This window comes from Chlorocebus sabaeus, chromosome 12 (genome assembly GCF_047675955.1).
Source record: "Chlorocebus sabaeus isolate Y175 chromosome 12, mChlSab1.0.hap1, whole genome shotgun sequence".
In the NCBI taxonomy this organism is placed as follows: Eukaryota; Metazoa; Chordata; class Mammalia; order Primates; family Cercopithecidae; genus Chlorocebus; species Chlorocebus sabaeus.
In genome coordinates, this window is record NC_132915.1 from 105,551,642 (window position 1) to 105,565,480 (window position 13,839).

The 13,839-nt window shown below is 44.4% G+C and overlaps 1 protein-coding gene across 1 annotated transcript in view; it reads left to right on the top strand.

Annotated features, from left to right (window-relative positions):
• GPR107 (G protein-coupled receptor 107) overlaps window positions 1–13,839 on the top strand; it is an 82,024-nt gene that overhangs the window by 15,147 nt on the left and 53,038 nt on the right. The window contains exons 2-7 of the mRNA XM_008005953.3: window positions 1,849–1,962; window positions 2,638–2,688; window positions 3,519–3,598; window positions 5,857–5,996; window positions 9,377–9,414; window positions 12,379–12,435. Coding sequence (XP_008004144.3) covers window positions 1,849–1,962; window positions 2,638–2,688; window positions 3,519–3,598; window positions 5,857–5,996; window positions 9,377–9,414; window positions 12,379–12,435 — 480 coding nt within the window. The remainder of the gene's footprint in view (window positions 1–1,848; window positions 1,963–2,637; window positions 2,689–3,518; window positions 3,599–5,856; window positions 5,997–9,376; window positions 9,415–12,378; window positions 12,436–13,839) is intronic.

Consider the following 13,839-nt stretch of genomic DNA (forward strand, 5'->3'; position numbering starts at 1 on the left):
CTCACTCTGTCACCCAGGCTGGAGTGCCATGGCATGATCTTGGCTCGCTGCAACCTCTGCTTCCTGGGCTCAAGCGATTCTCCTGCCTCAGCCTCCTGAGTAGCTGGGATTACAGGCATATGCCACCACGCCCAGCTAGTTTTTTTTGTATTTTTAGTAGAGACAGGGTTTCACCATTTTGGCCAGGCTGGTCTTGAACCCCTGACCTCAAGTGATCCGCCTGCCTCGGCCTCCCAGAGTGCTGGGATTACAGGTGTGAGCCACCGCTCCCGGCCGAGTCCTGGGTTTTTAACAGATGTTGAGGGGAAACAGGGACCGTAGCCTTAGGCCTGAGCAGGGAGGTGAGTTGGAACTGTGTCCCTCTGCTTCTCAGCCCATAATCTAGGACTGTCAAAAAGCTGTGTTCCTTGAATGCAAGAGTGGGCAGGAAAGGACATCCTGCTGGTGATAGTACAGTGTGGTGTAGTTCTGTGGGGGAGGGTTTGGTTTATGCCGTTTCTGCCGAAGACCTGCTCCACAGCCCATCCTCACAGGCCTTTGGTGTTTGCCATTGGACTACCCGTGATGTCCAGGAAACCCCAAATTGGAAATAAAAAGTTACCCTTCACACAAAGAATCAAACTGCAAACTTATGGAAGGTGTTGCAATTTAGCCAAATCTCAATATAAAGCTCGGTTGTTGCATAGCGTAAAGTGTGTTTGTGGAAGCCCTGTTTTAGAAGTGTTCACTGACACCATTGTTCTATTGGCCCTGCAGTGTACTGACTTAGTTGAGATTGGAGTCACGATGTTGAGACAGCATCAAGCAGGTGGGGTAGGCGTCTGTCCATGTGATTCAGTCTCACCAAACCTTAGGATTATCCTGTATCCAAAAGCCTCTGTCTCCATGTCACTAATTTCCTATTCCTGGGATTCCTCTTGCATAAGCCTTTGTTTCCTGAAAACCCATCATCTACTGTATCATTTTTAGGTGAAAATTCACCTTTTTAAATAATGGAATTATAGCTTAGCTTCATTATTTATCCTGCCAGTGGGAGGAGCCAGGTACACACAAATTAATAAGAGGATTTATATAAATGAGTGTATTCTTGGAACAACTTCAGCCACTCCTTTTCTTCCTTCCCACCCCCGAGCATGTTTTGAGTGCCTACTAGATGCCAGGCATTGTACTATCAGGAAGGATATGGGGATGACGAAAACATGGTTCCTCCTGCCCTGGAATTCACATTTCAGCCAACCACTGAGTTTGCTCCTAGAACCCATCCCAATGCATTGGAGTGAATTTGAATCCATTGAATACTTCCTTCTGCAGAAACTGTTGATATCTTTTGGATTTCCGATGAGTTGTCTTCAGTTTTTGGAGAAAGACATGTTACCACAGCTGTGTATGTTACTGAGCATATGGAAACATTGGCTGGCTAGCAGGAAATGAGATATCATAGTTTTTCTTTTCTTTCTTTTTTTTTTTTTTTTTCTGAGACAGAGTCTTGCTCTGTTGCTTAAGCTGGATTGCAGTGGTATAATCTCGGCTCACTGCAACCTCCACCTCCCAGGTTCAAGCAATTCTCCTGGCTCAGCCTCCCAAGTAGCTGGGATTACAGATGCCCGCCACTATGCCTGGCTAACTTTTTGTATTTTTAGTAGAGACAGGGTTTCACCATGTTGGCCAGTGTGGTCCCAAACTCCTGACCTCAGGTGATCCACCCACCTCAGTCTCCCAAAGTGCTGGGATTACAGGCTTGAGCCACCGCGCCCAGCATGATATCACAGTTTTTAAAGCAAATGAATAGGTTAAATAATCAAAAGCACTTTTCCATATAACTAATTCCACCACTACAAATTTCTTTAGGATGATGTGAGGCATAAAGTTCATCTGAACACCTTTGGCTTCTTCAAGGATGGGTACATGGTGGTGAATGTCAGTAGCCTCTCATTGAATGAGCCTGAAGACAAGGATGTGACTGTAAGTACCTGTTAATGAGATCCAGGGGTTTACTCTTTTTTTTATCTTTTTTTTTTTTTTTTTGAGACTGAGCCTTGCTCTGTCACCCAGGCTGGAGTGCAGTGGTGCAATCTCAGCTCACTGCAACCTCTGCCTCCCGAGTTCAAGCAGTTCTGTGCCTCAGCCTCCCAAGTAGCTGGGATTACAGGTGCCCACCACCATGACCGACTAATTTTTGTATTTTTAGTAGAGACGGGGTTTCACCATCTTGGCCACGCTAGTCTTGAACTCCTGACCTCGTGATCCACCCGCACTCGGCCTCACAAAGTGCTGGTGTTACAGGTGTGAGCCACCGTGCCCAGCCCAGGGGTTTACTCTTTTAGCTTAGGTGAGAGTCACCTTCCAACCTCAATGCTTAAATATAAAATACAAGAATATGGAGATAATTAAGCTTGTGAGTAGCAAGTTATATATCAGGCATCAAATAATTTCTTTTAACACTTAAAATGTAATTCTGTAATAATTCTACTAATTAGTGACTTTACTTGAGTGATTTTACTTTGCCTCTTTACAAAATGAATGCTAAGAAAACTGAGAGGAATCCACGTTAGAAGTACCACTTTTTCTGCTTTTTGAGTAAGAAAAGTATGGACAATTGTGTAGATATTTACTTCTACTCTTTTTACTCCCCATTAGATTGGATTTAGCCTAGACCGTACAAAGAATGATGGCTTTTCTTCTTACCTGGTGAGTATTAAATGTGTGACCTGATTCATCTCTTCACTTGAGCCCAGGCTATTGAACGGGAACACCCTACTTCTTGCAGTGCCATTTTCATTTTCTTTTTGGAGTACAGTGACACAATCATAGCTCACTGCAACCTTGACCTCCCAGGCTTAAGCGATCCTCCTGCCTCAGTTCCCTGAGTAGCTGGGACTACCAGCATGTGCCACCACGCCTGCCTAATTTTTGTATTCTTAATAGAGACAGGGTTTCACATTTTGTTGGCCGTGTCTCGAACTCCTGGACTCAAGTGATCCATCCACCACGGCCTCCCAAAGTGCTAGGATTGCAGGCGTGAACCACCACACCTGGCCACGGCATCATTTTCTTGAGGCAGTGGCTTCTTTGACTTCCAAGCATTTTTGAGAACCCACAATTGGTTTACTCTTTTTTTTTTTTTTTAGATAGAGTCTCACTCTTGTTGCCGAGACTGGAGTGCAATGGTGCGATCTCGGCTCACTGCAACCTCCGCTTTCCTGGTTCAGGTGATTTTCCTGCCTCATGCTCCTAAGTAGCTGGGATTACAGGCACCTGCCACCATACCTGGCTAATTTTTGTATTTTTAGCAGAGATGGGGTTTCACCATGTTGGCCAGGATGGTCTTGATCTCCTTACCTCGTGATCCACCCGCCTCGGCCTCCCAGAGTGCTGGGATTACAGGCGTGAGCCACTGCGCCCACTGGTTTACTACTTTGAATGGAGTTTGAGCCACTCATTTGCTATGTTCCTGAACACTTTCTGTTCTTGTTCTAGTGTGAATGAATAAGATGTACAATTGGGTCTTCCTTTCTCAGGATGAAGATGTGAATTACTGTATTTTAAAGAAACAGTCTGTCTCTGTTACCCTTCTAATCCTAGACATCTCCAGAAGTGAGTAAGTAATTCTAAAGTTCCTTCAGTTCAGTCCTAGAGTAGAATCAGGAAGAATTTAGTAGTATGCTAACATTCCTTGGGTGTCTGCCATGTGCCAAAGACTGTGCTGAGTGCCAGAGATTCAAGACAAGGCTAGGGAGACAGAGGGCCTGTCCTTGATGGGAGAGGCAGAACGGCAGTACACGTGATCACAGCCAAACAGAAGTGGAAGGGAAGAACTCATGAATTGTAGAAAGGAAGGAGAGGCTTCAGAAAAATGTTGGCCCAAGCAGCTTTCTAGTGAGTAGCCTTTTACCAGATGAATAAGAAAAGCATTCTAGGCAGAGGGCATAGTCTATGCAAAGGCAGAGTGGAAACAAGACTGGGTCCAAATAATGGCTTCTGCCACTCATCAGCCCTGTGACTCCGGGCCTCAGTGTCCTTACCTACTTCATGATGATGGTATCTGCCTCATGAGATCGTTGGTGAGGATTTCTGGCAATTCAGCCTCTTTAAAAATGTTGAATTTTGATGAATTATCAGACTTTGTGTTTTGGTGTTTTTTTTTTTTTTTGAGACGGAGTCTCGCTCTGTCGCCCAGGCTGGAGTGCAGTGGCGTGATCCCATCTCACTGCAAGCTCCGCCTTCCGGGTTCACGCCATTCTCCTGCCTCAGCCTCCAGAGTAGCTGGGACTACAGGTGTCCGCCACCGCGCCCGGCTAATTTTTTTGTGTGTTTTTAGTAGAGACGGGTTTTCACCATGTTTGCCAGGATGATCTTGATCTCCTGACCTCGTGATCCGACCGCCTCGGCCTCCCAAAGTGCTGGGATTACAGGCGTGAGCCACCGTGCCCGGCCAGACTGTGTGTTTTCAAGTTCAGCATACTTCCACCTGCCTACTTTGTAATTGCTGAGGGAGCCTTTAAGGTAGGAATCGTGCTCAGACTTGCCTGTAAAGTAGACTCCTGGCAGCCCAGAAGAGGATGGATTTGAGATGAACAAGATTGGAGGTAAGAAGACGAATGAATAAGCTTCTAAAAAAAAAAAAAATTGCTTTGTCATAAAACCATCGTAGACCCTAACTTTTAAAATATTCTCTGTGATAACCTCTGTTTTCGTTTAATAAAATTGATCTGACAGTCTCCTGTATTAGTTAGGCTACTTTTGGCAGCAAGCAACAAAAGATTTGACTTAGACTCTGGCATGAATAGTGAAGATATTGATTACCTCACCTATGTTCAGTGGGGCAGGCGAGAGACAGGCCTGCAGTGGCTTACTGATGTTAGGGACTCTGGTGCATTTCATCTCTCTGCTCTGTCATCCTGGGTGTTAGCTTCTTCCTCAGGCAGGTTTCCCAGCCATCACAAGGTGGCTCTGCTCTGTCATTCATATCCAGCCAAGGGACAGAGAGCAGACTCCTCCCCCAGTTAGAATGAGAAGTGCTTAAATGTGCCAGCTTAGGTTGGGCATCCACTCAGGCATGGGAACTGTCACTGGCCCCTCCTGGGTGGGATGGGGTAAACAAAAGTGGGTCTCATGAGAAGGCGGGAGGGTGGAAATGGATATTAGACAGGCAGCTAACATTGCCACTGCCCTCTTTTGCTTCCCTGGATTTCACTTTATTTATTTTTTGAGACAGGATCTCACTCTGTGGCCCAGGCTAAAGTGCAGTGGCATGATCTTGGCTCATTGCATCCTCCACCTCCCAGGTTCAAGCGATTCTCCTGCCTTAGCCTCCAAGTAGCCAGGATTACAGGCGCGTGCCAACAGGCCTGGCCAATTTTTTTTTGTAATTTTAGTAGAGACAGGGTTTCGCCATGTTGGCCAGGCTGTTCTTGAACTCCTGACCTCAAGTGACCCGCGTGAGCCTCCCAAAGTGCTGAGATTATAGATGTGAGCCACCACGCCTGGCCTGGATTTCACTCTAAAGTCTTACTGATGCTTTACGTTTTGTCTGTTTCCCTTGTGCACCAATTTGCTGAGCATTTTCACGATACTTAAGGAAAAAGATGTACCTCAGAATTGTGTGGTTGCTAAGATCTTAGGTTTAAGAGAGACTGCCTGGATCCTCGTCCAGCTACTTCCTAGCTTGGTGCCCTTGGGCAAGTTATTTGACTTTTCTGAGCCTCGGTTTCGGTATCTGTAGAATGTGGGTAATAGAATCTACATTGTAGAACATCATAAGGACTGCATGAGCTTGGCACAGGGCCTGCATGCAGCATGCTCAGTGGCCAGGGGCACTGCTTTGACCTTTTTTCCTTCTGTCTTATTTGAATGTAGGGTAAGAATAAAGTCTCCACCAGAAGCTGGTACCCAGTTACCAAAGATCGTCTTCAGCAGGGATGAGAAAGTCCTTGGTCAGAGCCAGGAGCCTAATGTTAACCCTGTTTCAGCAGGCAACCAGACTCAGAAGACACAAGGTAAACCGTAAGGTGGAAACTGGCTTTCAGTTTTCGCTACCTGCTTTGTAGAAGCTTTTTTTGTTCTTAAGTAAAAGTGAAAGTAAAACATGATCTGTTGTCGTCTTAGCATTGTATTTTGGAAGTTACATAAAAATGCATAAACGTTCAAGAAAAATGTGGAAAATCTGAAGCAGATGGAAAAACAACAGTCATTTCTCCTTGTTCCCAGTGTTAGAATTTTAGTAATTTATGTTTTCTTTTAAGCTTGTTTCATAATTCTAGAACGTTTGATTTGTAAAATTCAATCATGCTTATAATTGTATATGCATGCCTGATTACTTTTTAGCCCGTGTCATACCTATCATATATCCATGAAGCAGATACTATAATTTCCTCAACCTTTCCCCTGAAGGAGACACATTTCCATTTCTGTGTGGTTATGAATATTGCTGCAGTGGACTTCTTTACTCATAGAACTCTCTTCATATAGTCCTGTTCTTTATGATGGTTTTCAGAATTGCAGTTTCTGGTTCAAAGGATATGAATGCTTTTGAGAATATTGGTAGATATTTTTAAATTCCTTTCTAGGTGAGTTGTGTGGATTTATATTCTTATCAGAAATATGCAGGAATAGTGGGCACGTTATCATGTCCTAGCCACTATGGGATATTTTCTTTTCAAAAAAAAAAATCCTAAAGTGAAAGGCAAAAAAGGTATTCCTGTTTATTTATATTTACTCTTATTACAGCTGTACTTTTTCTCCATGTGTTGATTAACCAATTTATATTCACCTTTTTTTATTAACTGTCAGGTTCATCTGATGATTCATGTGAGCTCTTTAAAGATAATTTATGGTCAGGTGCAGTGGCTCACGCCTGTAATCCCAGCGCTTTGGGAGGCCTAAGTGGGAAGATCACTTGAGGCTAGGAGTTTGGTACCAGCCTGAGCAACATAGCGAGGCCCTGTCTCTGCAAAAATAAAAATAAAAAAATTAGCCATGTGTGGTGGCATGTCCTGTAGTCACAACTCCTCAGGAGACTGAGACAGGAGGATTGCTTGAACGTGACTGGTCTAGGAGACATTGAACCGTGATGCACTGCAGCCTGGATGACAGAACAAGACCCTGTCTCTGAAATAAATACATACATACTTACTGCTTATACAATGTTTTTCTCAAAAGAGGCTGGGCTTGGTGGCTCATGCCTGTAATCCCAGCACTTTGGGAGGCCAAGGCGGGCAGATTACTTGAGGTCAGGAGTTCAAGACCAGCCTGGCCAACATGGTGAAACCCCATCTCTACTAAAAATACAAAAATTAGGCTGGGTGTGGTGGCTCACGCCTGTAATCCCAGCACTTTGGGAGGCCGAAGTGGGCGGATCACAAGGTCAGGAGATCGAGACCATCCTGGCCAACATAGTGAAACCCCGTCTCTACTAAAAATACAAAAAAAGTTAGCTGGGCGTGGTGGCACGTGCCTGTTATCCCAGCTACTCGGGAGGCTGAGGCAGGAGAATCGCTTGGACCAGGGAGACGGAGGTTGCAGTGAGCCGAGATCGCACCACTGCACTTTAGCCTGGCGACAGAGTAAGACTCTGTCTCAAAAAAAAAAAAATTAGCCAGACGTGGTGACATGTGCCTGTAGTCCCAACTATTGAGGAGGCCGAGGCAAGAGAATTTCTTGAACCCAGGAGATGGAGGCTGCAGTGAGCCAAGATTGTGCCACTGCACTCCAGCCTGGGTGACAGAATGAGAACCTGTCTCAAAAACAACCACCACCACCGAAAACAACAACAACAACAACAAAAGAAGAGGTTGAATTGTCTAATTGGCTCGCAGTTCTGCAGGCTATACAAAGCATGGCGCCGGAATCTATTCCTGGTGAGGGCCTCAAGAAGCTTCCAATAATGGCAGAAGGCAAGAGGGAGCAGGCAGGTACATGGTGAGAACAGGAGCAAGAGGGAGTGGGGAGGTACCACACTCTTTTAAAACAACCAGATCATGCCTGAACTTGGAGCAAGAACTCACTCATTACCACAAGGAGGGCACCAAGCCATTCATGAGGGATATGCCCTTGTGACTCAGATATCTCACACTAGGCCTCACATCCAACACTGGGGATTATCTTTCCACATGAGATTTGGAGGGGACAGACATCCAAACTATGTTACTCAGTCTGTCCAGCTTGACTGCAGTTAAAAGCCATACAGAAAGACTGCATTTGTGCGATGGTGTAGGTTAGTGCCTGTGCACCATCTCCTTGTCTAGGTTCTTTGTGCTCATATCACCATTCTCTGGGAAGAAAATATTCTTTTCTTTCTTTTTATTCTCTTTATTCCTGCGGGGAGCTTGAAGTCCAGTCTTTCCCACAAAGAATATCTTTTTTTTTTTGTTTTGAGACGGAGTCTCACTCTGTCGCCCAGGCTGGAGTGCAGTGGCGCGATCTTGGCTCACCGCAAGCTCCACCTCCTGGGTTCACGTGATTCTCCTGCCTCAGCCTCCCGAGTAGCTGGGACTACAGGCGCCCGCCACCATGCAGATCTCCTGACCTCATGATCCGCCCACCTCAGCCTCCCAAAGTGCTGGGATTACAGGCGTGAGCCACTGCGCCCGGCCCAAGAATATCTTAAGTGAAAACGAGATAGATGCCCACTCTGTTCCATGAAGGAAGCCATTAGCAATCTTCTTGCTGTAGGGAAGAAAGTATCATTATGCTAATATTACTTGCTATTAACTTTTTCAAGTGTGTAAATGTATCTCATGTTTTTCTTTTTGAGATGGAGTCTCGCTGTGTCACCCAGGCTGGAGTGCAGTGGTATGATCTCAGCTCACTGCAACCTACACCTTATGGGTTCAAGGGATTCTCCTGTGTCAGCCTCCCGAGTAGCTGGGATTACAGGCATGCACCACCACATCTGGCTAATTTTTGTATTTTTAGTAGAGATGGGGGTTCACCTTGTTGGCCAGGCTGGTCTCAAACTCCTGACTTCAGGTGATCCAACTGCCTCAACCTCCCAAAGTGCTGGGATTACAGGCGTGAGCCACTGCTCCTGGCCTTTTTCTTAAAAATTATGTTTTCAAATGTGATTACTTAGAAAATTAGGAAAGGCATTCCATGTGGCCTCTCTGGCAATAACATATGCTAGAATATCCAGAAATGAATTCTGTTGTTACTATTATCAGTTACTAGAAACCATTTATAATATAACAAGGTCTGATTTGCTGCTTCAGCAGTATAAGAATTATGTTTTGGGACCTGAGGAAATGGCAGTCCCCAAGATTATTTTGTTTAATTATGTGATATTAGACAAGCTGGAGTCTCATAAAATGATACTGTTATATATATATGTATCTGTAAGTTGAGTCATGCAGTGCTCTCTTTTGAATGTTTCTGCTTCTAGATGGTGGAAAGTCTAAAAGAAGTACAGTGGATTCAAAGGTAAGAACTAACCACCCTTTTGTGCTCAGCTTTCCTAGATATGTGTGTACATGTGTGTGTTGTATGCATGTGTGTGTGTGTATTGATATATATACATGCATGCATGCACAGACACATACATAAACAGTCGTCCCTTGGTGTCCACAGGGGATTGGTTACAGGAACCCTAGTGAATATCAAAATCAGTGGATGTTCATGTCTCTTATATAAAATGGCATAGTATTTACACATAACCTACACACATCCTCCTGTGTACTTTAAATCATCTCTGGAGTACTTGTGATACCTAACACAATGTAAACGCTGTGTAAATAGTTGTGACACTGTGTTGGTTTTTTATTTGTGTTATTTATTACTATTACTTTTTAATCTTACTGTAAAAAATACTTTTGGTTGGCAGTTGGTTCAATCTGCAGATGTAGAACCTGCAATACAGAGATCTTACATATATGTGTGTGTGTGTGTGTATATGTGTGTATATGTGTGTATATATGTGTGTATATGTATGTATATATGTGTATATATGTACATATGTATATACACACACACACACACACACACACGTCTCATCTACAGGGGCCAGATACAGTGGTTCATGCCGTAATCCCAGCACATTGGGAGGCTGAGGTCAGGGGATCACAGCACTTTGGGAGGCTGAGGTCAGGAGTTCGAGACCAGACTGGCCAACATGGTGAAACCCTGTCTCTACTAAAAATACAAAAATTAAATGGGCTTGGTGGTACATTCTTGTAATCCCAGCTACTTGGGAGACTGAGGAAGGAGAATCACTTGAACCTGGGAGGCAGAGGCTGCAGTGAGCCAAGATCGCGCTACTGCACTTCAGCCTGGGTGTCAGAGTGAGACTGTCTCAAAAAAAGTTCAAAAAAATAAAACCAAAAAAAAATCTACAGGGAATTGTCTCCCATTTGGGGGGAGAGCATTGACATACTGAAACAATTTCAAAGGAAAGTTGATTCCTGGCTAGGCATGGTGGCTTGTGCCTGTAATCCCAGCACTTTGGGGGGCTGAGGTGGGTGGATTGATTGAGCCCAGGAGTTCAAGACCACCCTGGGTTACATGGCGAAACCTTGTCTCTACAAAAAAATGGAGAATTAGTGGGTGTGGTGGTATGCGCCTGTGGTCCCAGCTGCTCTGGAGGCTGAGGTGGAAGGATCACCTGAACCTGGGAGGCTGAGGCTACAGTGAGCTATGATTGTGTGACTTCACCCTACTAGCCTGGGTGACAGAGTGAGACCCTGTCTCAAAAAAAAAAAAAAAGAAAAGGAGGAAGGGAGGGAGGAAGGAAGGAGAAAATTGATTTCTAAGTTGCATATCTCTTACATGATACAGGATGAGGTAGTTAGGGAAGGAAGATACCAAACCATCAGAAAAGCCCTCTGGTAGGAACTGTCACCAGGGCTGAGTTTGGAGTTTGTTCAGGGAAGAGGAAGACAAGGGGAGGAAGAATGCCATACACAAAGACTGGATGATGACAGATGCTGAACACTGGCTAGTTTGAAGTGAAACACACATATTTGGGAGCAGAGAGAGATCTTAGATAATATAGGGCCAGGCAATAGAGGGAATTGATGGGCAGGCAATGGGAAGTCATCCTAAGTTCCTGATTGGGAAAGACTGTGTTTATTAAAGATCTTAATTATGGAAGTGATGTGAAGGGTAGCCTTGGGGAAGGAGAAAGGGTTATTCGAAGGACCTGGAAGGACACGGTTGTGAGACTACCGTGTTTGGGTTGTTTCGGGTGTTGAGGATGTGGACTAGAGCAGAGCCTTGGACAGTAAATGACTGGGAAGCCACTTAGGGTGATGGGAGGGAAAGAGAGGAGCAGAGGAGTGGGTGGTAGAAATAGCAGAAGTGGAAAAACTGGGAAAGTTTTGGTTTGTAATATCTTGATTTCTCCTTGAGGGGGACATCTAAATGGTGATGTTTTGTCTTAACAGCTTTGTTGAAGTATAATTGACCTAAAATAAGCTGTACATATGTAAAGCAGCAATCTGATAACTCTGACTTATCAATCAAGATAGTGAAATATCCATCACCCCAAAAATTTCTTCTGCCTTTTTGTAAGCCCCCTGTCCCCAAGCAATCACTGATCTGTCACTATAGTAGAGATTAGATTTATAGAACTTTATATAACTGAATTATGCAGCACTCTTTTCTGTCTTATATTCAGCATAATTACTTTGAATTCATCCACATTGTTGCGTGTATCATTTCTTTTCATTGCTCAGTTTTACTGTATATATGGCAATATTTTGATTTCTTTTCTTTTCTTTTTTTTTTTTTTTTTTTTTTTTTTGCTTTGGGGAACGGAGTCTCGCTCTACCACCCAGGCTGGAGTGCAGTGGTATAATCTCATCCTCTGCCTCCCAGGTTCAAGTAATTCTCCTGCTTCAGCCTCCTAAGTAGCTGGGATTATAGACACGTATCACCATGCCTGGCTGATTTTTGTATTTTTAGTAGAGATGGGATTTCACCTTGTTGGCCAGGCTAGTCTTGAACTCCTGACCTCAAGTGATCTGCCCATCTCGGCCTCCCAGTGTGTTGGGATTACAGGCTTGAGCCACTGCGCCGGGCCAATATTTTAATCATTTGATGTCAGGAGTGGAATTCAGGGGATGTGACAGGGCATGGTCTGGGTCAGCACCCTTAGTCTGGCTGAAGCTTCAAGGGTAGACACGCTGTCTAGCCGAAAGATTCAAGGCAGAGGGCAGAGGTAGGGGTTAGTGCAGAGGCAGAAGAAACAGGTGAAGAACAACTATCATTCGCTGTGAAAGCAGATTTCAGACATCTTGAAAGGATGGTCATTTTTATTTTCAGAGAGCCTTTGAAGGTCGGCAAATTTAGAGTTTAAGAAACATGTTTTGTTTTGTTTAATAAATTACTTTTAATTAGCACACTTTCTATGCCAGTGCCATCCTAAAACATACTGTTATGTCTTTTTAGGCCATGGGAGAGAAATCCTTTTCTGTTCATAATAATGGTGGGGCAGTGTCGTTTCAGGTATGTATGCTCTTTGTGTAAAGCCTCCTAGAATTTCTCTCTACCATGTAAAAGGGTAATTTTTTTTAGAGAAATTTTGAATTTAGGAATAACAACTTAGGTATGCCCTGTATCAGTCACTTAAATGTAATAGCTATCTCTTTAACAAACCCACAAGGTGGATATTGTTACCCATCTACTGATCAAATCGTGAGTCTCTGAGAGTGAATAACTTTGTGACTATCTATTGTAGGTGACAAGGTACAGTTTCCAACCCAGTCCTTCTTGGCTGTTCCCGTGACCCCTTTGCCCTGACCCCATGCTACCTCCCATTCAAAGTGTACCAGAAGCATAGTACCCCATGCCTGAAAGGACCATTGGTGATGATTTATGGTGATGTTGTAATTTTAGAGATGATTTCACCCAGACTCAGAGGCTTTGAGTGACCTGCTCAACTGTCACAGTTATTAATTGCCCATGAGTATTTAGGGGCAGCATAATAGCATACGTATGGGAACAAGATATTGGACTGGGCCTCAAAACCCACTTACTAGTTGGGTGATTTTGGACAACTCACTTCATTTCTTTTTGTTTTGTTTTTGAGACAAGGTCTCACTCTGTTGCCCAGGCTGGAGTGCAATGGTATAATCACGGCTCACTGCAGCCTCAACCTTCCAGGCTCACGTCATCCTCCTGCCTCAGCCTCCCAAGTAGCTGAGACTACAGGCATAGACCACCATGCCTGGCTAATTTTTAAAGTTTTTGTAGAGATGAGGTCTTGCTCTGTTGCCCAGGCTGGTCTCAAACTCCTGGGATCAAGCAGTCCTCTTGCCTGAGCCTCCCACAGTGCCGAGATTACAGATGTGAGCCACCTTGCCTGGTCTCACTTACTTTCTGAACCTCACTATTAATCATCTAAAAATGAAAAATGGCAGGGCGTGGTGGCTTACGCCTGTTATCCCAGCACTTTGGGAGACTAAGGTAGGTAGATTGCTTGAGCCCAGGAGTTTTGAGACCAGCCTGGGCAACATGGTGAAACCTCATCTCTACAAAAAATGCAAAAATTAGCCAGGCATGGTGGTAGTTGCTTATAGTCCCAGCTACTAGGGAGGCTGAGGTGGGAGGATCACTTGAGCCCAGGAGTTAAAGACTCCTTGGAAATATGGTGAAACTTCATCTCTTAAAAAAAAATACAAAAATTAGCCAGGTGTGGTGGCATGTGCCTGTAATCCCAGCTATTAGGGAGGCTGAGGGAGGAGGATTACTTGAGCCTGGGGGGTCTAGGCCACACAGTGAACCTCGAGCTTGCCACTGCACTGTAGCCTGGGTGACAGAGTGAGACCCTGTCTCAAAAACAAAAACAAAAAAAACCGCGTACAGTGAAATGCACAGGTCTTAAGTGTACAGTTTGTTCAGTTCTGACAA